Here is a 24,082-nt window from a genome sequence, read left to right as displayed (position 1 = left end):
AATTTTTAAAAGAAAAAGAAAATAGCTTTTCTAACCATGTTCATACAAGAAATCCGAATTAAACTCAGTGGGTAATAACAAACAAACCTACCCACACGAATCAACTAAAAGCCACGAAAATGGGATGGGGGTTTGGTGAAATGAAGGGAGTCGGTAGGAGGGGGATGAGAGCAGTCGGGGTTGGGGGGGAATGACCAAGATTGTTGTACACACGTAGGAAAATGTCAAGTAATAGTAAAGGTGGGAAGGAAGAAAGGAAGGGATCGGAGAGGAGGAGGGAGGGAGACATGTTAAAAGAGAAGGGGGGAAAAGAGAAATAAAATCAACGAAAATAGGTGAGAACAAAACAAAACAGAACGTCCTACAGGCGCAAGAGTGCCATCCCGATGATTTCCGACCTCGGGCCACACTTCCGACGAAAGTTATCCTTATCGCGGGCACAGATGACGCCATGGACGCGCCGGAAGTCTCAGGGAGCGCTTGGATGGCGCCAGGGGCGAGTGGCTGACAGTTGTCTGGGACTGGGGTAAGGCAGCTTCGGGAGGCTCTGTGACACGCAGGCTGGGCGGCGGCCGTCGGTACCCCATGTTTAGACCTCCTGGTTATGTGTGGGACCACAGTCCTCTCCGAGCCCCCGGCACCCCGCTTCGTGTGCTCCCCTCCCAGTCGGCTGTCCGCCTGGTCCTCATTGCGGGCTCCGGACGCAGTTGCGGTCTCCCACCCTGCTGCAGAGCCTCCTGATCTCCTCTGAGCCTGATGCATCCCGGGTCTGGTTGTAGGATGAGCTCCATTCATCACTACCCTTCCCTGGTCTCATCAACAGCAGTAGATTCTGTGACCTCAAGTACGCGAGGGTCTTGACTATAGTGTATCCGGAAAGTGTCCACCAAGGGAAAACTATCCTGGACCTCAAGGGGGCCACCTCGCCCTGTGTCTGGACCCCGATGAGGGCGCCGCGGAGATACCTATAGTGAGAGTGACATCTATAGGGGTGGTAGACCCAAAGCTACTGACTGCACTTTAAATTTTCGTCCCAGTTCAGCAGCGGTGCAGTATCCTCTTCTTCCAAACGCCTTTCGCAATGCATCCCTTTATTGAAGCTTATTTAACACTGTGTAAGCGTTGCCCTTGATTGTCTCCGCAGCCAGCTCTGGAAGGACCATGCCGCCATCTTTGCACGTTCCAGACGCACAGTGCTACCCAAGAGGACGTGCTATCTGAATTCTCGGTGGATGTGGCAAAGAGGAGTGAATGCTAGAGGCGCCGCTGAACAGTGTCCGACCAAGAGAAATATGTAGGCGGGAGACCTTCTGTTACCTTGTGAGAACGGCTTTTTTTTTTTTTTTTTTTTTTTTTTGGTTTCCTCTTTTTTTTTTAATTTGATGTGGTCTTTATTGTGATAAGAACTTACATTAAGATTAGCATTTAACAAATTTCTTTTTATACTTTAAATTTTTCTTACATGTATGCAGTGAGTCTTGATCATATCTATCTCTCCAACTCCTCTACCCCCACTGAACACATCTCCCTAAAATAAGAAAAGGAGATAATCATTAAAAAGTAATAATAGCGAAAAACCAAAAAAAAAGTAATAATAAATAAAAGCATTGACAATCAAATTGATGCCCCAGAGATAACACAAAGGATTATTATACTAATATGAGTAATTTAAACGTTAGATTACTGCTAATACAGGATAAATTCAGTGGATACACAGAATTCTAAGTATAAGATAAAGAAGCAGAATATCTACACATCTAAACAGATTGCATCTGAAAAAATGAGTTAGCCACCAAATATCTCTCAATGAAGCAAAATCTAGGATGTTACATACTTTCTGAAGAATGTGAACAAATTTTCAAAAAGAGTAAGTGTTCCAAAAGTAGAGGAGGAATGTACATTTTCAGGATATTTTATGTTGAAATCATCATTCTAACACCAGAGCTAGATAAGGTGCTAAAATGAAGAGAACTTCATGACAGTATGCTGAGGCATATAGATATAAGAAAAGGCTGAACCTACAAACAATACCAAAAGTCTTGGAAATTAACCTGTTGCCAGATATGGTCCTTAGAAATATTTTCTCTTGTTTTATAGATTTCCTTTTTTTGTGTGAATTTTCTTTTCTTTTTTTTTTTTTTTAATGCTGAATGCTGTTTATTGAAGGAGGGAAGAGGTCTTAAATACAGGCTTACAGCACAATGGGAGAACCCTGGAGGGCGGAAGTTCGCTACCGATGTTTTACAATCTTGCGTCTAAGCTGTTAACACCCATTATGCAGGATATACAGACAAGGAACTTCCCTTAAGCATTCAGGAGGGTGGAACCCGGCAGGGAATTAGCATAGGGAGGATATCAAGGTCAAGGTTAGCAAGCAAGGCAAGTTACCCAAAACGGGGGCCAGGACCCTACAGGTCCCCCTTTTACTAAAAAATGAGCTTCTGGGCCGGGCGGTGGTGGCGCACGCCTTTATGGAGACGCCATTACCCGTCTCTGAATACTCATTATCATATAGGCTCAATCGTGTGTGAGTTGCAGAGTTAACTGCTGCCAAAGATCTCAAAGTGGCACTGGGCTTGCAATCTGTGTGTTCGATACAGAAAAGACCAGAAGTCCTATCCCACCCATAGCCAGTAGGCTAAAGGAACTGAGCCATTTCCTTCCTTAACGAGCCTTACTGCAAGTTGGAGTCCTTGTAAGATGGTATCCCCGAAGCAAGTGGAACTTGAGTTTATAAATTTATAATTTTCAAAGCCAATCGAAATATATATAACTATTGAATTAAATTTATCATGCCCAATAGAATGAAAGATTAATTAACTGTTGTAGCTACTTTTGATGCCAGGGTCTCCACTGTGCTGGCTGTAGTAAGCAATTATGAAATGGTAATCCCAGAAACAGTAGCAGTGGTGGCCACCACTGCTATAACAGCAACAACAGCAGCAGCAATGTCAAATTCTCTTCTGGAGCATGTGGGCATCCACTGGCATGGATACAACTCTAGGAACACGAACCTCCAAGGCCCATTTTTCTTGATCCCAGCACGACTTAGGCTGGCAGCTCTTCTGGAGAATCCAAAAGCATGGCTACAGTTCCTAGGCTTATGTTAATGCTTGCCAAAGCTGGCCATATTGGGCTCTCAATCCCCATTGGCATCAGAAGTGGAGAGTTTTCATTAAGGCCCAATAGGTCTCTGTCATGTTGGGTTTCAGCAGCAGTCACAGGGTGAACACAGCGCTCAGGAATCCAAAGAGGAACCTCATTGTCCTGAGTAAAGACGTAAACAGAACCCCGGGCCTACACCAACACCAGATCAGGTCTCCTTCAAGTGCTAGTAGAAAGATCCTTCCATCGTTCCAGAGGGTGATTTGCAACAGGAGACCTCCAGTGCTTATCTTCAGTGTATACTCCAGCAGAATCCACCGATAAAAAATTTAAAATATATAAAACAAGGGAAAGAATAGAATGTGGAGAGGAATGATAAGTCCCCAGTCCCCCCCCCCCCCTTTTTTTACTCCAGGAAAATATGTTTGTTTGGCTCCTTTTTAAACAGTTCAAATTTTTCTTTCTTTCTTTTTTTTGTTTTTTTCATTTTTCACTTTTTCAAATTAATCAATTTATCCACCTTTCTATTATCAGCTTGATACAGTATGTATTCCCATCTCAATTGTGAAATGTTTCATTGAGGCTTGCTCAGTAATTGAGTAAAACCAAAACTTATTATAAGCCACAGTCGTCCAAGGGTCCCCCATGAGATATATATATATATATATATATATATATATATATATATATATATATATATATATATATATATAGTCTCTATGGTTCTGTGGGTTGTAGTCTGATCTTTATTTTATATCTAGTATCCACTTATGAGTGAGTACATACCATGTTTGTCCTTCTGGGTTTGGGTTACCTCACTCGGGATGATTTTTTTCTAGTTCCATCCATTTGCTTGCAAATTTCACGCTTTCATTGTTTTTCTCTGCTGAGTAGTACTCTATTGTGTATATGTACCACATTTTCTTAATCCATTCTTCAGTTGATGGGCATCTAGGTTGTTTCCAGGTTCTGGCTATTACAAATAGTGCTGCTATGAACATAGCTGAGCATGTATCTTTGTGGTATGGTTCCTTGGGTATATGCCCAAGAGTGATATGGCTGGGTCTTGAGGTAGTTTGATTCCTAACTTTCTGAGAAACCGCCATACTGATTTCCACAGTGGTTGTACAAGCTTGCATTCCCACCAACAGTGGAGGAGTGTTCCCTTTGCTCCACATCCTCTCCAACATTGACTGTCATTAGTGTTTTTGATCATAGCCATTCTGATAGGTGTAAGGTGGTATCTCAGAGTCATTTTGATTTGCATTTCTCTGTTAATTAAGGATGTTGAGCATTTCTTTAAATGTCTTTCAGCCATTTGTGATTCTTGTTTTGTGAATTCTCTGTTTAACTCTTTAGCCCATTTTTCAAATGGATTGTTCAGTATTTTGATGTCTAGTTTCTTGAGTTCTTTATATACTTTGGAGATCAATCCTCTGTCAGATGTGGGGTTGGTGAAGATCTTTTCCCATTCTGTAGGCTGTCTTTTTGTCTTATTGACCATGTCTTTTGCCCTGCAAAAGCTTCTCAGTTTCAAGAGGTCCCATTTATTAACTGTTGTGCTCAGGGTCTGTGCTGTTGGTGTTATATTTAGGAAGTGGTCTCTGGTGCCAATGCATTCAAGAGTACTTCCTACTTTCTCTTCTATTAAGTTTAGTGTAACTGGATTTATGTTGAGGTCTTTTATCCACTTGGACTTGAGTTTTGTGCATGGTGATAGATATGGATCTATTTGTAATCTTTTACATATTGCCATCCAGTTATGCCAGCACCATTTGTTGAAGAAACTTTCTTTTTTCCATTGTATAGTTTTGGCTTCTTTGTCAAAAATCAGGTGTTCATATGTGCATGAATTAATGTCAGGGTCTTCAATTCGATTCCATTGGTCTGTATGTCGGTTTTTATACCAGTACCAAGCTGTTTTTGTTACTATAGCTCTATAGTAGAGCTTAAGGTTAGGGATGGTGATGCCTCCAGAGGTTGCTTTATCATACAGGATTCTTTTAGCTGTCCTGGGTCTTTTGTTTTTCCATATGAAGTTGAGTATTTTTCTTTCCAAGTCTGTGAAGAATTGTGTTGGGATTTTGATGGGGATTGCATTGAATCTGTAGATTGCTTTTGGTAAGATTGCCATTTTTACTATGTTAATCCTACCTATCCATGAGCATGGGAGATCCTTCCATTTTCTGATATCTTCTTCAATTTCTTTCTTTAGAGATTTAAAGTTCTTATCAAAAAGGTCCTTCACTTGTTTAGTTAGTGTTATCCCAAGGTATTTTATATTATTTGTGACTATTGTAAAGGGTGATGTTTCTCTGACTTCTTTCTCAGCCCTTTTATCATTTGTGTATAGGAGGGCTGTATCGGGGACTATGGGGGTCCAGCCCCTCGATAGGCCCCTCCCAGGGTCCAGGAAGAATCTACAACTAGCTGATAATTAATCTTTGATGAAAAGAAATGAATCTATACACACGAAACTCCTTAGTTCATACACTTTATTATTCTGTGATAGTTCTCTCTCTACACAGCTTCTATTCTGCTCTCATGTCTAGCTCCTCTCTTGCCTGATTTCTCTATATTTATCTACTGCTTCCTCTAAGTTCTATCTTAATTCTCTTGTCTTAACTCTGCCTCATCTAGGTTCTTTTCATCTTGTTCTTACCCAGCTAGTACTTCCCCATCTGACTCTTCCTCATCTTCCATCTCGTTCCTCTGGTACTTTCTTCTAGCCCTTCAATCTAATTCTTCCCCATCTCAGTTTGTTCCTCTGAAGTTCTTACCCATCTAGTTCTTCCATTCTCTTTTCTCTTCTCCGTCCCTGTGCCCTGGAAGTCCTGGTATATATACACTTACAAGCAGTAGTCCCTTGGCAGTGCAAAACCAGGCTTCCAGGGTCAAACGGAAGGGTGATAGGAATCACATAGGGAGGCAATAACCGTTAATTATCATTTGCAACCCCAAAAAAAGTGACCAATGGGGAAATGAATTAACAAAAGGCTAAATTCAGGTAATATCTAGGAAGAGGGATCTTATGTGCTCAACCATAATCTTAAACGTGATTGGTAGAAAATGTTTAGAATCTATAAGTTGCTAGGTCAATGGGAGAAAATAAAACTGTCTTCTTTTTTCCTGTGGCTCCTATCTGTCCAAGCTATCTGCCTGTTTTTCTGCAGGGTGGGGGAAAGTGTGTTCAGCTGTGTACAGCTAGATGCCTCTGGTGATAGTTAAAGGGAGATCTGGAACTGGAGGTAAGATTTGGGAAAGGAGGAAGTAAGGCTTAATTGGCACATCTGCCAGGCCTTCTCAAACAGGTAGCCTGGATTAAGTCTGTTCTTAGAGAGTACGGAGGTATCTCTGATAAGGTACTTTCCTCCATCCGGTGATGGACCTGGCCGGATGCTGCCAATAATGATAATTACAGGGAGGCTTGAACTGGGGTTCTGGCTGAGCATAGCTGTCAGCGCAGAAGGTTATCTAACTATTCCTAGAAGTGGTTAGGTAAGGAGTTAGCGGTCTATAAAGTTAGTAAGGCTGTAAGAAAGGAGGGTCTGAGCTGAATTGTGTAAAGCTGTTACTTAACGTCCACCTGACCTAGGTGGTGTCTCCTTGTGGAATTTACCTTAAATCAGGAGACTTACATGTGGACTGTTATTACTGCTAGTCCTTGAAAGTGGCCAAGGGAGATATCTGATTCCAGAGAAAGCCTTTCCTGAGGCTGTTCTCCAAATACCTGGAATGTGTATGTCCAGAGAGTGATCAGTCCACACTGTTAGCCCTTCTTAGGGAAAAGTCAATTGGGAAAACTATGAAGGCACACATGATTTTCATAACAGAATACAGCTGATATATAACAAGCCAAGTAACACCAAAAACTCCTTGGGATTTGGCTTCCTCTGGAGGAATTCCCTGATTCCTCCAGGTAGTGACTTTGCCATAACCAGCTGAGTTCTTATGATATATTCCTGTGGCCCGCAGCAGGGCTACTGATTTTTTTGAGTTGATCTTGTATCCTGCCACTTTACTGAAGGAGTTTATCAGCTGTAGGAGTTCCCTGGTAGAATTTTTGGGGTCATGTAGCTAGAGATTTCCTGCCTGGCCCACACTCAGGACAAATCTTTGTCACCCGCCAGTCCCACAGCCGCTCAGACCCAACCAAGTAAACACAGAGACTTATATTGCTTACAAACTGTATGGCCGTGGCAGGCTTCTTGCTAACTGTTTTTATATCTTAAATTAATCCATTTCTATAAATCTATACCTTGCCACATAGCTCGTGGCTTACCGGCATCTTCACATGCTGTTTGTCATGGTGGCGGCTGGCAGTGTCTCCTTCTGCCTTCCTGTTCTTTCTTTTCTCCTCTCTGTTAGTCCCACCTATACTTCCTGCCTAGCCACTGGCCAATCAGTGTTTTATTTATTGACCAATCAGAGCAACACATTTGCCATACAGAACATCCCACAGCAGGGTCACTTATGTATACTATCATATCATCTGCAAATAGTGAAAGTTTGACTTCTTTTCCAATTTGTATCCCTTTGATCTCCTTTTGTTGTCTTATTGCTCTAGCTAGAACTTCTAGTACTATATTGAATAAATATGGGGAGAGTGGACAGCCTTGTCTTGTTCCTGATTTTAGTGGTATCACTTTGAGTTTCTCTCCATTTAATTTGATGTTGGCTGTTGGTTTGCTGTAAATTGCCTTTATTATGTTTAGGAATGTTCCTTGTATTCCTGATCTCTCTAAGACCTTTATCATGAAGGGGTGTTGGATTTTTGTCAAAGGCTTTTTCAGCATTTAATGAGATGATCATGTGGTTTTTTTCTTTCAGTTTGTTTAAATGGTGTATTACATTGACAGATTTTCGTATGTTGAACCACCCTTGCATTCCTGGGATGAATTCTACTTAGTCATGATGGATAATTGTTTTGATGTATTCTTGGATTCGGTTTGCCAATATTTTGTTGAGTATTTTTGTATCAATTTTCATGAGGGAGATTGGTCTGTAATTCTCTTTCTTTGTTGCATCTTTGTATGGTTTGGGTATCAGGGTAATTGTGGCCTCATAAAAAGAGTTTGGTAGTGTTCCTTCTGTTTCTATTGTGTGGAACAATTTGAAGAGTATTGGAATTAGTTCTTCTTTGGAAATCTGGTAGAATTCTGCACTGAAACCATCTGGTCGTGGGCTTTTTTTTGTTGGGAGACTTTGATGACTGTTTCTATTTTTTTAGGGGTTATTGGTCTATTTAAATGGTTTATCTGGTCTTGATTTAATTTTGGTATGTGGTATCTATCCAGAAAATTGTCCATTTCTTCCAGATTTTCGATTTTTGTGGAGTACAGGTTTTTGAAGTATGATCTGATGATTCTCTGGATTTCCTCATTGTCTGTTGTTATGTCTCCCTTTTCATTTCTGATTTTGTTAATTTGGGTGCTCTCTCTTTGCCTTTTGGTTAATTTGGCTAGGGGTTTGTCTATCTTGTTGATTTTTTCAAAGAACCAACTCTTTGTTTCATTAATTTTTTGTATTGTTCTCTTGGTTTCTATTTATTGATTTCAGCCCTCAATTTGATTATTTCCTGGCGTCTATTTCTCCTGGGTGAGTTTGTTTCTTTTTGTTCTAGAGCTTTCAGTTGTGCTGTTAATTCATTGGTATGGGATTGCTCCATCTTCTTTATGTGTGTATTTAGAGCTATGAATTTTCCTCTTAACACTGCTTTCATAGTGTCCCATAAGTTTGGGTATGTTGTACTTTCATTTTCATTGAATTCTAGAAAATCTTTAATTTCTTTCTTTATTTCTTCCTTAACCCATTGATGTTTCAGTTGGGCATTATTCAGTTTCCATGAGATTGTAGGCTTTTTATAATTTTTGTTGTTGTTGAAGTCTAACTTTAAGGCATGGTTGTCCGATAAGATACAGGAGGTTATTCCAATTTTTTTTTTATCTGTTGAGATTTGTTTTGTGACCAAACATGTGGTCAATTTTTGAGAAGGTTCCATGGGGTGCTGAGAAGAAGGTATATTCTTTTGTGTTAGGATGGAATGTTCTGTAGATATCTATTAAGTCCATTTGAGTCATAACATCTGTTAGGTCCTTTATTTCTTTGTTAAGTTTCAGTCTGGTAGATCTGTCTTTTGGTGAGAGTGGTGTGTTGAAATCTCCCACTACTATTGTGTGGGGTTTGATGTGCGTTTTAAGCTTTAGTAATGTTTCTTTTATGAATGTGGGTGCTTTTGTATTTGGGGCATAAATGTTCAGAATCGAGACTTCATCTTGGTGGATTTTTCCTGTGATAAATATGTAATGTCCATCCTGATCTCCTTTGATTGAATTTAGTTTGAAGTCTATTTTATTAGATATTAGGATAGCTACACCAGCTTGTTTCTTAGGTCCATTTGATTGGAAAGCCTTTTCCCAGCCCTTTACTCTGAGGTAGTGTCTGTCTTTGAAGTTAAGGTGTGTTTCTTGAATGCAGCAGATGGATGGATCCTGTTTTCTTATCCATTCTGTTAGTCTGTGTCTTTTTTTTTTTTAAAAGATTTATTTATTTATTATGCATACAGTGTTCTGCCTGCATGTATTCCCGCAGGCCAGAAGAGAGTATCAGATCTCATTACAGATGGTTGTGAGCCACCATGTGGGTGCTGGGAATTGAACTCAGGACCTCTGGAAGAGCAGCCTGTGCTCTTAACCTCTGAGCCATCTCTCCAGCCCCAGTCTGTGTCTTTTTATAGGTGAGTTGAGACCAGTGATATTGATGGATATTCATGACCAGTGATTGTTAATTCCTGTTATTTTTTGTGGTTGTGTTGTGTTGTCCTTCTTTGGTGTTTGTTGGTGTGGGATTATCTATTGCCTGAGTTTTCATGGGTGTGTTTAGCTTCTTTGGGTTGGATTTTCCCTTCTAGTGCTTTCTGTAGGGCTGGGTTTGTGGACAGGTATTGATTAAATCTGGTTTTATCATGGAATATTTTGTTTACTCTGCCTATGGTGACTGAGAGTTTTGCTGGGTATAATAGTCTGGGTTGGCATCCGTGGTCTCTTAGTGTCTGCATAACATTTGTCCAGGACCTTCTAGCTTTCATAGTCTCTATTGAGAAGTCTGGTGTTATTCTGATGGGTTTGCCTTTATATGTTACTTGGTCTTTTTCCTTTGTGGCTCTTAATATTTTTTCTTTGTTCTGTGTGTTTAGTGTTTTGATTATTATGTGGTGAGGGGACTTTTTTTTTTTGGATCCAGCCTATTTGGTGTTCTGTGAGCTTCTTGTATCTTCATAGGTATTTCTTTCTTTAGGTTAGGAAAGTTTTCTTCTATGATTTTGTTGAATATATTTTCTGTGCCTTTGAGTTGGTATTCTTCTCCTTCTTCTATCCCCATTATTCTTAGGTTTGGTCTTTTCATGGTATCCCAAATTTCTTGGAGGTTTTGTGTTACGACTTTTTTGTTTTTAGTGTTTTCTTTGACTGACGAATCTATTTTCTCTATTGTGTCTTCAGTGTCAGAGATTCTCTGTTCCATCTCTTGCATTCGGTTGGTTATGCTTGTTTCTGTAGTTCCTGTTCGTTTAGTCAGGATTTCTATTTCCAGCATTCCCTCAGTTTGTGTTTTCTTTATTGTGTCAATTTCAACTTTCAGATCTTGAATTGTTTCCTTCATCTGTTTAATTACTTTTTCTTGGCTTTCTTTGATTTCTTCCAATTTTTTGTTTGTTTTTTCTTCCATTTCTTTAAGGGAATTTTTTATTTCCTCTTTAAGGGAGTTTTTCATTTCCTCTTTAAGGGAATTTTTATTTCCTCTTTAATGGAGTTTTTCATTTCCTCTTTAAGGGAATTTATTTCCTCTTTAAGGGGATTTTTTATTTCTTCTTTAAGGGAATTTTTTATTTCTTCTTTAATGGAGTTTTTCATTGCCTCTTTAAGGGGATTTTTTATTTCTTCTTTAAGGGCCTCTATCATCTTCTTAAACTCATTTTTAGGATTGATTTCTTCTGTTTCTTCTGCCTTGGTATGTTCAGGTCTTGCAGGTGTAGACTCACTAGGTTCTGATGTTGTCATATAGGTCTTTATGTTGTTGCCTGTATTTTTGCACTGGCATCTACTCATCTCTTCCTCTGCTCGGTGCAGGCAGTGTCTGTGTCTGAAGGTGCCTCTCTTGTTCTAGTTTTTAGTCTTGGTTCACTAGGAGTTCTTGGTTAAATTGGTGCTGTTGGGCTCTGTTTCTTCGGGAGCAGCTTAGTCAAATCAGTATTAATGGGTTCTGTCTTTGGGAGCAGTTGTTCCCAGTTGGTGTAGGGTGTGCTTATGGTTTCAGTGGTTAGGTTCGTAGGGGTTAGTTTTTTTGTTTTTTGGGCTTTTTTTTTTTTTTTTTTTTTTTGGTGGAGGAGCAGGGAAAGGAAGCTGTCTGGTCTTTGGGACTCCAATGGGTAGGGCCTAGGGGCTAGGGACCTGATCTGTCGATCTGGAGATGGGAGCTTACCTGTTCTCAGTCGATGAAGTGTATATTTACAATTCTGGTGATCTGGTTCGGTGGCTGGGTGGCGCCGCCTTCTGTGTTCTCAGGTCACATTTTGTTCATTCATCAACTCCTCAGCTGATCTTGTTTCCTCAGACTTCAAAGTGTAGAGTTCTGAATCCTCTCCCGGATGGATTTCAGCTGAGCAGGGTAATCTCACCAACACCTCCAAGTTGTTGGTTTTCGCAGGATCAGCAGCTGGGCTCTGGTTGGTCTCAGACAGAGTGTTCAGATCCGTCTGGTTCTGTCCCACAGAGATGGCTCCTTCCCTGGGTGTTGGGATTAAAGGCATCCCTGTTCCAAGCTCTTGATTAAGAGCTTGTTTTCACTAACTCTTCGGCGGGTAATAGCTCAGTTTCTGGTCTTTATTGCAACTGTGTTTTGGCCACCGCCCGCCACTGCGCCTGCCTGCCTGCCTCTGCGGGCCGCTGCTGCCACCGTGCCTCTGGGTTCCTCTTTTATTAGTTAATAGTTTCTGGTTTGATTATCTGAGTTGGAATGCTGGCCCAGAATCCTGCCTCGTAAAGCCAGTGCCACCATTTCCAGTTTTTTTTTGTTTGTTTGTTTGTTTGTTTTAAGACAGGGTTTCACTGTGTATCCCTGGGCAACACACTCTGTAGACGAGGCTGGCCTCGAACTCACAGAGATCCACCTGCCTCTGCCTCCTGAGTGCGCCCCCCCCCCACAGTACACCCCCCCCCCCCCCATTTCCAGTTTCTTTTTTGTTTTGTTTTGTTTTGTTTTTCGAGACAAAAACCACACTGGGAGATAACTCGGGGGTTTCCCTGTGTAGCTTTGCGCCTTTTCCTGGATCTCACTCTGTAGTCCAGGCTGGCCTCGAACTCACAGAGATCCGCCTGCCTCTGCCTCCCGAGTGCTGGGATTAAAGGTGTGCGCCACCACTGCCCGGCCATTTCCAGTTTCTTAACACAGGCCTTTGTATTTCTTCTGGTTCTCATGGTGATCTGTAACATTGTGCCACCGACCTGTTTAATAGGCCATGATGCATGATTCTGGGTGTGGGAACCTGATTACTTTTAGGAATTGCTCATTCTGATGAGGTCTGCAGTTCTTTGGGGGGGACTTCATCACTTTCTATGTGACTATTTAAGGAAGTAAAATATTTTGTAGCTGGGTGTGGTGGTGCACCTCTGTAATCCCAATATCCTGAAAGTTGAGGCAGGAGAATTTTGAGTTCCAAACTACCCTGGGTTACCTAGTGAGACCCTGTCTCTAAAAACAAATAAGGGTTGGGAGATGGCTCTGTTGATAATGCCTTGTAATCTGGAGGACTCAAACTTGATGGCCAGACCTTATGTTAAAGCACAAAAGTTGAGGGGCTGGGAGATAACTCATTGGGTAAGAGTGCTTACTTTGAAAGCACGACGTCCTGAGTTTGGGTCCCCAGTACCACAGTAAAAAGGGAGTTCCAGGTTTAGCAAGAGACTCTAAGGGCCTGTGATGGAGAATGATAGAGAACACTTGACATCCTCCTCATGCCGGCAAACATTCACCTGCAAGCACCCACCCTCAACAACAGATTAGTAAATAAATAGTAAAAGAAGAAGGCCCTTCTCATCTTACTTAAAAAAAAAAATGTGGCGGGCAGTACAGGGCTATAATCCCAGCCCAGGGGAGGAGGTGACAGTGGATCTGTTGGACCTGCTGACCAGCCAGTGTGGCCGAATCTGTGAGCTACAGGTTCAGAGAGGGAGCGTGCCTCCAAAAACTGTGGAAAAGGGATGGGTGGCAGTTCACTGACAGATTGCTCGCCCAGCATACATGAAGCCCTAGGTTCAATTCTCAGTACCGACAGGGGAAAGAAAGGACCCCATTGACTTGGGTTGCCTTGACCAATACTTTGGGAAGAGAGCTAGCTTCGTGAGTGAAGTACTTGTCTTGCAAGTGTGAAGACCAGAGTTCAAATCCCCAGAACATATGTAGAGACCTGATGTAGTAGCATGTGTCTTTGTAATTCCGGTTTTCCCACTGTGCAATGGGAGGATCCTCAGGAACACACGGGCCAGCTGGCCTGGCAAACACCACAGCGAAGAAACAACAAGGGGGAGGGGAAGGACTAGCATCCCAGGTTGTCTTCTGACGGCCACACACGTGCCATTAGAAGACATTATCCACCACACTTAGACAAATGCACAGACACAAAGAAATTTTCAAAAATTAAAAATAAGTCTGGGCATGGTCACATATGCCTTTAATCCCAGCACTTAAGATGCAGAGGCATGCTGTTGAGGCCAGGCTGATCTGCATATTGAGACGCTGTCTCAAGCAATAACAAAAATAAAACCAAGCCCCAGGGCTAGGGAAATGTCTCAGTGGGTAAGGGCACCTGCTGCCAAGCCTGATGAACCTGAGTTTAGTTCCCTGGATTCACATGGTAGAAAAAGAGTAATAACTCTCAAAAGTTGTCCTACACACACACACACACACACACACACACACACACACACACACACACACACACACCGTGGCACCCACATACACACAGAGACAAATAAATAAAATATAATTTAAAATAAAATGGAGCATAATTGAGGAAGATATGTCAACCTCTGGCTTGAGCACACATAAACATGTCCATGTACACCTGTAGACACGTACACACACAGACAAGTATACACACAGCCCACAGACAAACTAATAAAAGGGATTTGTTGCCCTGAAGGCAGACCACAGTGTTCATCTTGAGGATGGACTAATGCCCACCAATCTGGGTATGAATCTCAAATGCAGGAGTAAACTCAGAGCTTGGGATATGTGCTGGGGGATAGATAAATCCTTCCACAGCAGTTACTCACGCTGTGTCTTTTTTCACAGCCTCCAGCATGGACTTCCTGTTTCTCTTCTTGTTCTACCTGGCCTTCTTATTGATTGGTGTTGTTATGATCTGCATCATCACAAAAAACCAGCGTTTGAAAGGCCTGGTCCTGGGAGGAGCACAGGTACAATGATCCTTGGATACTGCTGAAGTTTGTACTAGCTATAGTCTGAAAGGCTCACTGGGCCAGGTGCTGTGAGTCTTGCCTTTAATCCCAGCTCTTGGGAAGCTGATGTAGGAGGATTGAGAACTCACGGCCATCTGGGGCTCCATAGAAAGACCCTGTGTCCAAACAAACAAAAAGTAATCTTGTTACTTTGCTTTGAGATAGGTCTAGTTTTCAAGGTTGGCTTTTTAGACACCTTGTAGTTGGGCAGGGATGTGAAGAGTGTTTGCATAGACATGCTTGCAGCAGATGTGAAGCTAGAAGTGGGAGACATGTGAGCAGTAAGCTGAGCATCTGGCTGTCCATCGTCACTTGACATCATACCATCCATCTTCCTCTGGGGGTCAAAGCAAAATGGGGGCAAGTAGCCATGAGAAGAGGCAGACTTGGGAGGACCCTGGGGCTCTGGACTTTGAACATGGAGACCCAGGGTAAGGAAAGGCAGCTTTCACACTAGCCTCTGCCCACTCCCTTTTCTTCAAAGACTCTGACATGTACATCTTTGCAGTCAAAGCAGAAATGCAGAAATTGTCTACACCTCCTGAATCCTAGCACTTAGGAAGCTGAGGCAGGAGGATCATGAATTCCAGGCTAGCTTAGGTTACATAATGAGACTGTTTCAAAAGTAGAGGGGGAGCTGTGGTGATGGCTGAGTGGTCAGTGTGCAACAGAAGGACTGGAGTTCAGATCTCCAGAATGCACATAAATGCTGGCTGGGATGGTGGCCAACCTGTAATTTCAGTACCTGGGAAGCAATGACAGGAGAGCCACAGTGTAAATTGGTGGCTAGACTAGCCAAATAGGTGAACTCTGAGAGACCCTGTGCCAATATATGAGGTGAGATCAATCAAGGAAGACACCTGACACCAACCTCTGAGCACATACGTGTGCACACGTGTGCACAGAAACACGCCACACACATGCACCATAACAACGTGGGCAAGTTGGCCTGGAAGGAAAGGTAGTAGAGGCAAGTCCTCCTTATTCTCTTGGATTGCTTGTCTGTCGTATGAAGAAACAATGGCTAGAACTACCAACCACCCTTGCCAGTTTGTGTGGGAGTGAGGGGACTGAGGAGGGAGGCTGACCCTTCTCCTGTGATTTCAGGTGTGCTCCCGTGTGATCCCACAGTGCCTTCAGAGGGCTGCGCAGAGGCTTCTTCATCAGCTCTTCCACACACGGTATTTGTGGATCGGGCTTTAAACATGGCCGGATTCAGTCTGCAGGATTGCATGCTGCCATGCTGTAGCTGCTGGAAGTGCCGTGTGGTTTCCAGCCTAGAAGGGGAAGGATGCTGGAAGCTTCCAGAGTGTTGAAGATGCCTGCTTTTACCTTTTCATTTATTAATTGATTATAGTGCTGGGGATTGAACTGAGGATGTTGTGTATGTCTGGCGAGCTCTCTACCTCAGCCACTGAACTATAACCCCAGACCAACATGGCCACTTTGCTTTGGTTTTGTTGAGACAGGGTCTCATTCTATAGCTCAGGTAAGCTGATAGCTGGCTTGGAATTGGCTACATAGACCAGACAAACTCGTGATAGTCGTCTAGCCTCAGCCTCCCCTGTTATCTTGGCTAACAGTCATGAGCCACTGCGCCTACTGCCATCAGGTCTGCTTTCAAGTGAGGATGCTTAAGAAATACGAAAGTATTCTTAAATAGTTCTGTAAAATCTATGCAAAATGTGTTGGTTTTTCACTTATTGTTTCATTTAAATATTTATGTGTATATGCCTGAGTGTGTGTGTACCACATGCGTGTAGGAGCTGGTGGAGGTCAGACACGGGCATTGGAGTCCCTGGAACTGGAGTTACAGATGGTTGTGAGCCCCTGTGTGGATGCTGGGAACTGAACTTGGTCCACCGCAACAGCAGCACATGCTCCCAATTACTGAACCATCTTCCCAACCCCAATTACCACTACTATTATTATTCTAGACAGGGTCTCACTATGTTGCTTTGGCTAGCTTGGAACTTTCTATGTAGAACTCATAGAGATCTACCTGCCTTTGCCTCCTGAGTGCTCGAATTAAAGGTTTGCACCTCCTTGCCTAGCTTTTACTTTGGTTATGAGACAAGAGCTTTACTATATAGCCCTGGCTAGCCCGTACTTGCTGTGTAGCCTAGGCTGGCCTCAAACTCAAGGCAAACCTGGCTCATCCCCGAAGTGCTGGGATTGTGGACTTGTGTATCATGTTGGGCCCGTATTTAACCCTTACAGGAAGTGATTGGCCTAGGGATGGTCCTTGGACTCATGTGATTTCTTCTTGGAGGGGCCTGGGCTTAAGCCACATGTACTTCCTTCCAGCAACCCTACCTTCATTGCCCTGCACCTGCTCTTGCAAGGGCTGGTTTACGCTGAGTACACCGTGGAGATATTTGGCTACTGCCAGGAGCTGGAGTTCTATCTGCCCTACCTCCTCCTGCCCTACCTGCTGCTGGGCGTGAACCTGGTGTTCTTCACCCTGACTAGTTCGGCCAATCCGGGTAAGTCAGGTATCAGGCTAGTACCAGCTCAAGCCTCTTGCTGATCACGTCATAGGCAACACTGTTCCCTAGAAGGTGGCAGAAGATCCCCTTCTCACGTTTTCACTCCTTCAGTTTTGAGTGTTTCCTGTTTTATTCTTGGTCTTTGACCCATGGGTTATTTAACTAGTGTGAAATCTTCCAGTGTGCACTGTTTATTTTGAGACAGGGATTTGCTCTGTGTCTCAGGCTGACCTTGAACTCACGAGCTTCCTACTTGTGCCACCATGCTGGGGTCACAGCCTTGTGCTGGTTTCAGTACACTTTTTAGTTTTTGAAATGTTCATTCACTTGCTCATGTCTACTTGGAGCCTTGGTCAGTATGATACAGCTTCCTTTTTATTTTATTTTACTTTTTAAATTAATTAATTGATTTGTTTTTTCCAGACAGGGTTTCTCTGTGTAACAGCCCTGGCTGTCCTGGAACTCACTTTGATCCACATGCCTCTGCCTCCAGAGTGCTGGGATTAATTGTGTGCACCACCCTGGCCCGGTTTTCCTCTTCTCTCTCTCTCTCTTTTTTTTTTTTTTTTTGGTTTTTCGAGACAGGGTTTCTCTGTACACAGAGAAAGGCTTTGCGCCTTTCCTGGAGCTCACTCTGTAGCCCAGGCTGGCCTCGAACTCACAGAGATCCTCCTGCCTCTGCCTCCCGAGTGCTGGGATTAAAGGCATGCGCCACCACCGCCCAGCTGGGGATTGAATTCAGGCCCTCTGGATGCTAGGCAAGTGCTCTGCCATTGTACTAACTCCCAGCCATAGGGCTCCATGTCTGTAAGTGCGTTAGAGAGGAATTGGGAGTGACTGTTTAAAAGGTACTTTTCAGGGTGATGATAGTGTTCCAACATTGATTGCGGTGATGGTTACACAACCCTGGTGCCCTGTCAACCACAGAACTGAGTGTGCTTTAAATTGGCTTACATCTATAATCTCAGCATTTGAGAGGCTGGGGCAGGAGGATTGCATCAAATTCAAGGCCAGCCTGTGCTACAGTGTGAAAACTGTCTCAAGAAACCAAATAAAGGGCCAGTGAGATGCCTCAGTGGGTAAAGGCACTTGCGTGCGGCACAAGCTCAGCCTGGCAATGAATTTGATCCCTAGGACATACAGTGGGAGGAGAGCCCTGACTCCTCACAGTTGCTTTCTGGCCTTCACATGTGCTGTAGCCCACACACCTCCACACACATTAGTCACTCCAACACAGGATACTACATAAATACAACAAAGAAGTGAATTGGATTTCTGAGTTATGTCTCAATAAGCCAGTTGTTACTCAAAGTGAGTTAGAGGCTAGATGGTTGCTGTGTTGGTGAGGTGCTTCCTATGCAAGCATAGAGACCCTAGTTCAATCTCCAGAACATACTAAAAAAAAACAACAACAACCCAGGAGCTGGGTGCAGTGGGAGGCAGAGGCAGGAGCATCCCTGGAGCTTGGTGGTCAGCTAGCCTGGCCTAATTGCTGAGCCCCGAGTGAGTGAGAATCTGCCTAAAAAAAAAAAAAGAAAGAAAGAAAAGTTGGCTGGCTGACACCTAGGAAACAAAATTGGAAGGTGGCCTCCAGCTTCCACACACATGTGCATCCACACCCATGAACACCACAGAACGTAAAGTGAATTTTTTAAAATAGTAAACACCGCAAGTTTAGCTGCATCATGCCGGTTTGGGTTTCGTAGGCCTGGTCAACCATATTGCTTAAAACTGACATCCCTTTTCTTCTCAGGCACCATCAATAAAATGAATGAGTCATTACTTCTGCAAGTCTATGAATTCGATGATGTAATGTTTCCAGAGAACTCGCGGTGCTCCACTTGTGACCTAAGGAAACCAGCCCGGTCCAAGCACTGCAGTAAGTGTGTCTCTCGGGGCTCGACTGCCCTCCCCAGCACACACCCATCTGTCCACAAGGCCATGCTAGCAGAGGAGGTGCACACCAAGCTCCATGCTGGCCATTCTCCACGGTTTCCCACAGCCGAACCCGGTATGAAGACATTTTCCTTCACACAGCCACACTGACGAGGCGATTGGTAGAACAGTGGGCTGACATGGGGGTCATAGGTTGTATAATGCACACCTAACAAAGTGCAAGGCCTGAGTTCATCCCCAACTCCAGGAAAAGGGAAGCAAATTGTCCACAAAAGTAGTAGACTCACTCTTGTGCCACCATGTGTTCACAGTTTTGTATTACATTCAGGAGTTTTGCATAAGTGAAAAACCACTAAATTTGTTAATGTCAAGAAACTATTTTTTCAGATTTTTCTTGTCCCTACATGGTGCTCAGTGACTATAGTAGTTACACACTGCAGTTCTTCTTTAAATACATACACGTGTGTGCGTGCACATGTTCCCGTGTGTGTGGGTAGATGTGTGGCCTGTGCTTGTGGAGGCCGGAGGTTGGTGTTGGGAGTCTTCTATCGTTCTTCACCCTATATATTGACGGCTGGACTTTTGCCTGAACCAGAGCTCTCTGATTCGTTCAGGCAGTCTAGGTAGCCAGCTTGCTCAGGGACTCCTGTGGCCTTCTGCCTGCTGCGATTACAGGGAGGCTGCAAACCCGCCTGGCATCTGTCCGTGCTGGGGGTGTGAACCTGCCATGCTTGCCTAGCAAGCATTCACACCCCGAGCCATCTTCCAGCTTCAGAAGCCACAGCTCTAAAAGCTTGGTGACAACAGCCGCCATGCTCCAGTGAGGGTCTCAGGGAGTGTGCCTGATTCATTGTCTCAGCAAGGACAGACCGGCTGTACCACCTTCCTTTCTTTGCAGGGGTGTGTGATTGGTGCGTGCACCGATTCGATCATCACTGTGTTTGGGTGAACAACTGCATTGGGGCCTGGAACACCAGGTACTTCCTCATCTACCTCTTGACACTGACGGCATCGGCTGCCACCATAGCCATCCTGAGCACTGCCTTTCTGGTCCGACTAGTGGCAGTGTCGGACCTGTACCAGGAAACTTACATTGATGACTTGGGGCATTTCCAGTCTGTGGACACAGTCTTTCTTATTCAGGTAAATTTGCATTGGGTCCCAGGGAAAAACGTAAAGCTACTCTTTTATTCTTTTTAAAAACTCCATTATTTTGATTAGCTCTTTGAGGATTTCATACACACATACAGTGTTTTCTGCCCCTCCCAACTTTGTGTCCTTCTTTCTCTTTTCTTTTCTTAAACCCATGGGGTCAAGTTTGTGCTGCCCATATACTCGTAGTGGTGAGGTCATTCACTGGGTCATGTCAACCCCCAGGAGCCACACCCTTAAAGGAAACTGACTGCCCCCCTCCCTCAAAAGCCATCAACCATCTACAGCTCCTCATTAGGGGTGGGGGCTTGTGTCCCTCCCTGCTCTATGCTGGAATGTTGCCTGGCTTGATCTTGTGCAAACAACTTCACCTGCTATGAGATCATGATCCTGTCATGTCCAGAAGACACTGTTTAACTCCAATCCTTCCTGTCCTCTGTGTGTGTGTGTGTGTGTGTGTGTGTGTGTGTGTGTGTGTGTGTGTCTGTGTGTGTGTGTGAAAGAGAGAGGGGGGGGTTCTGTCCTGTTTAGGGCTGAGCACTCCCCAGGCTCTCTGCACTTTGACCAGTTGACTGCGCTAGCCACTGTCCACTGATGAGGCCTGAGATCTTCACTAACCTATGGGTAGAGAAATATGAATTTAGAGGGTAGTTTGATACTGTGTCCATTTAGCAAAATAATAATAGTAGGTTCATCCCCGGGGGTGTTGAGCTCCCAATCTTGGGTTCTAGGTCCTTTATTTATTTATTTGTTTTTATTTTCTTCAGTCTCTGACTGACTGGTTTGGAATTTGGTATGTATACCAGGCTGGTTTTGAACTCATAGAGATCTGCGTTTATCTCTCTTCAGAGTTCTGAGATTAAAAGTACGTGCCATTACACTTAGCTGACATATTTTTTTAAACTAATATAATTTATTTATTGTGAAGGGTCTCATATACATCAGGCTAGCTCTGATTTTTTGATCCTCTCGCTTCCCACTCCTGAGTGGTGGGATAACTGGTGTGTACCACTAAGCCTGGTTTATGCAGAGCTGGGGATCAAACTCAGTGCTATGTAAATGTACAAGTCAGTGGTGTTAGGGTAGCAGGGTGGTGTTCCCATTACCACTTTTACATTTGAGAACATTTTATTACTCCTGAAAAAACACTCCTCATTCCATCCTCCCTGGCCATAGGAATCATTCATTTGTTTTATGAATTTCCTTAAACCAGACCAGTGGTTCTCAACCTTCCCAATGCTCCGACCCTTTAACACAGTTCCTCATGTGGTGACCCCCAACCATAAAAGTATTTTTGTTGCTACTTCATAACTGTAATTTTGCTACTGTTATGAATTGTAATGTAAATAATCTGATATGCGAGATACCTGATATTTGACCCCAAAGGGGTCTTCACCCACAGGTTGAGAACCTCTGAACTGGCCAGTTCATAGATTCAGTCATGCAGTATGTGTCCCTATGCGTTGGCTCCTTACAGTGCTCTGAAGGTACATGCTGTAGCTGGAGTCTGTTCTTCATTCCTTTCTGTGGCCAAGCAATACTATATTATATATAGTATATTTTATATGTTCAGAAGTTGGCAGATATTTGGCTATTCCATTTTTTTGGTTATTTTTGAGTAATGTTGCTGTGAACAGTGCATACACATTTCATGTCAACATGTCTTCTCTTGGGTGTGTGCTTAGGAGTTGAATTACATGTGGGAGCTTTTAAACACTTGAACAGCAGCCCCGAATGTCTCCTACAAGCAGTGTATACATAAGGCTTCTAGTTTCTTTATATCTTCATCAATACTTTTACCTCCCTACCTTTAAAGGGTTTGTTTGTTTAGTTGGTTGGTTGGTTGGTTTTGGGGTAGGGTATCACTATGTAGCCCAGGCTTGCTCAGATACTCAATCCTCCTGCCTCAGCTTCCCAAGTGCTGGGAATACATATATTACCACCATGCCCAGTTGGTGTAGGAGTTTTGGTATAAGAAAGTTGCCGGGCGGTGGTGGCGCACGCCTTTAATCCCAGCACTCGGGAGGCAGAGCCAGGCGGATCTCTGTGAGTTCGAGGCCAGCCTGGGCTACCAAGTGAGTTCCAGGAGAGGCGCAAAGCTACACAGAGAAACCCTGTCTCGAAAAAACAAAAAAACAAAAAAACAAAAAAAAAAAAAAAGAAAGTTGAGGCATCCTTCGCATGTTTCTCCTCTCTGTGACTTGAGCTACACAATTGCCCTCATCAAAAGTTTTGATGAGTGGTTTTTCCTCTTCTGACTTCTAAAAACATTGAAATCTTTCTAAATTTTTTCACCCTGCATTATATAAAAATAACATGATATTCTAATAACCAAGAAGTCATATTTGGCTTGGGGATCTAGGTGGCTCATTGGGTAAGGAACATGTCACACTAACCTGAGGACTTCAGTTTGGATCCCAGAACCCACGCACAGTGTGGTAGTGCACTCCTGCAGCTAGGTGAGAGTTTGGGAGGCATGGACGGGAGAATCCCGGAAGCTGCCAGACCAGGCTAACGTGGCAATGCAGCGGCAAGCCATGAGACACCACTTCAGGCAAGGCAGAAAGCAAGGACAGATGCCCGACCGTGCTCTCTGATCTCTACATGCACAGGAGCACCTGAACTTTCACACCCAGAGATTAAAAAAAATAGTGTTTAAAAGAAAACTGCAATGTGAGACCCCTACCCCCAGTTTCAGTTCCCAGAGGTAGTCCATCTACTAGTTGGCACATAAGTTGGGCATGGACTCCCAGACTGCTTTTATTATACCCTCGCCATCATTGTGCCGTACTCACATAATGAATCAGTGAGAGCCCTGAGGCTTACCTGTCTCATTGGGCAATATTCCACAATCTGACTTGATTTTTAATGGCTCCTTGATGTGCTGTAGTGTGACAGACCCAAAGTTTTACTCTTCTTTATGCGTGTCATTTGATTTGTTATTGTTTTGTTTTTTTTTTTTTGAGACAAGGTATCTGCAACATGGCTGTCTTGAAACTTCCCATTCCCCTGCTTCAGCCTTCTGAGTGTTGTGCTCACCAGCCCACACCATTGTGCGTAAGAAGAGTCTGGAGGGCTGGTGCTGCCATCAGTGTCCTTGGGCTGGTGTTTTGTGCTCAGTGGTTTAAAGAGAGACACTGGTCTGCCTTGCAGGATTTTAGTTTGATGCATAAACTGCCTTCACTATTTATCTTGTAAATATCGGACTGGCAAAGGGCTGTGTCTTGAGTCGTCTTTCGCCTGTGTTGTGAACACCTCAGTTATTCGGCAAGAAACTCCTGCACACACTAGGATTATTCCTGGGCTGTTTTTCTGTTTTGATTGTGACTCATATCTATGTTCAGCAGACAGAGAGAGACATAGAGAGGAGAGAAAGAGAGTTTTGAACCCAGGGCCTCATGAATGCTACGGCATTGCTGTACCTCTGAGCTGTGTGTACTGCCTGGTGGGTCAGATGTGATGCAGGGGGTGAACTGAGGCGGTGGCTCAGCGTTCACATTGAGTCAGGGCTGCTGCTCACAGGTGTCATAGTCTGTTTGCTAACACTCATGCTTTTCTGTCCCCAGTACCTGTTCCTGGCTTTCCCAAGGATCATCTTCCTGCTGGGCTTTGTCATGGTACTGAGTTTGCTCCTGGCCGGCTACCTGTGCTTCGCTCTGTACCTAGCTGCCACTAACCAGACCACAAATGAGTGGTGTAGAGGTGACTGGGCCTGGTGCCAGCACTGCCCTCTAGTGGCCTGGTCCCCATCAGCTGAGCCTCACATCTATCAGAACATTTACTCCCATGGGTTTTGGAGCAACCTTCAAGAGATCTTTCTACCTGCCATCCCCTGCTATGAGAAAAAGAAGAAATAGAATGGGAAGTGTTCTTTTGAATACAGTACACATCTATTTGTACATATGGATATTTATTTTCTAAGCA

At 43.6% G+C, this 24,082-nt stretch overlaps 2 protein-coding genes across 5 annotated transcripts in view; one reads left to right on the top strand and one right to left on the bottom strand.

Moving 5' to 3' along the window:
- Grid2ip (Grid2 interacting protein) overlaps positions 1-472 on the bottom strand; it is a 66,194-nt gene extending 65,722 nt beyond the window's left edge. Inside the window, exon 1 of the mRNA XM_052754348.1 lies at positions 366-472. The gene's annotated coding sequence lies outside the window, so the exon portion shown is untranslated. The remainder of the gene's footprint in view (positions 1-365) is intronic.
- Zdhhc4 (zinc finger DHHC-type palmitoyltransferase 4) lies at positions 415-24,057 on the top strand. Of its 4 annotated transcripts, none has more exons than XM_052754366.1 (8): positions 415-526; positions 1,145-1,294; positions 14,455-14,579; positions 15,729-15,802; positions 16,929-17,107; positions 18,864-18,989; positions 19,905-20,149; positions 23,725-24,057. In XM_052754366.1, exons 2-8 carry the CDS (start codon positions 1,252-1,254, stop codon positions 24,013-24,015), a joined length of 1,083 nt encoding a protein of 360 aa, XP_052610326.1. In that variant the 5' UTR covers positions 415-526; positions 1,145-1,251; the 3' UTR covers positions 24,016-24,057. The 4 variants fall into 4 exon arrangements, with proteins under 4 accessions (XP_052610326.1, XP_052610327.1, XP_052610328.1 ...); XM_052754367.1 differs by having other exon boundaries at positions 1,145-1,320; XM_052754368.1 differs by lacking the exons at positions 415-526; positions 1,145-1,294 and having other exon boundaries at positions 14,530-14,579; positions 15,729-16,110.
- Positions 24,058-24,082: the final 25 nt, after the last annotated feature.

Source organism: Peromyscus californicus, unplaced genomic scaffold (genome assembly GCF_007827085.1).
Source record: "Peromyscus californicus insignis strain IS unplaced genomic scaffold, ASM782708v3 Scaffold_2__1_contigs__length_46816999, whole genome shotgun sequence".
Taxonomy (NCBI): Eukaryota; Metazoa; Chordata; class Mammalia; order Rodentia; family Cricetidae; genus Peromyscus; species Peromyscus californicus.
The sequence above is the reverse complement of the archived record's forward strand: the minus strand, read 5'-3'. Positions and strand labels throughout refer to the sequence as shown.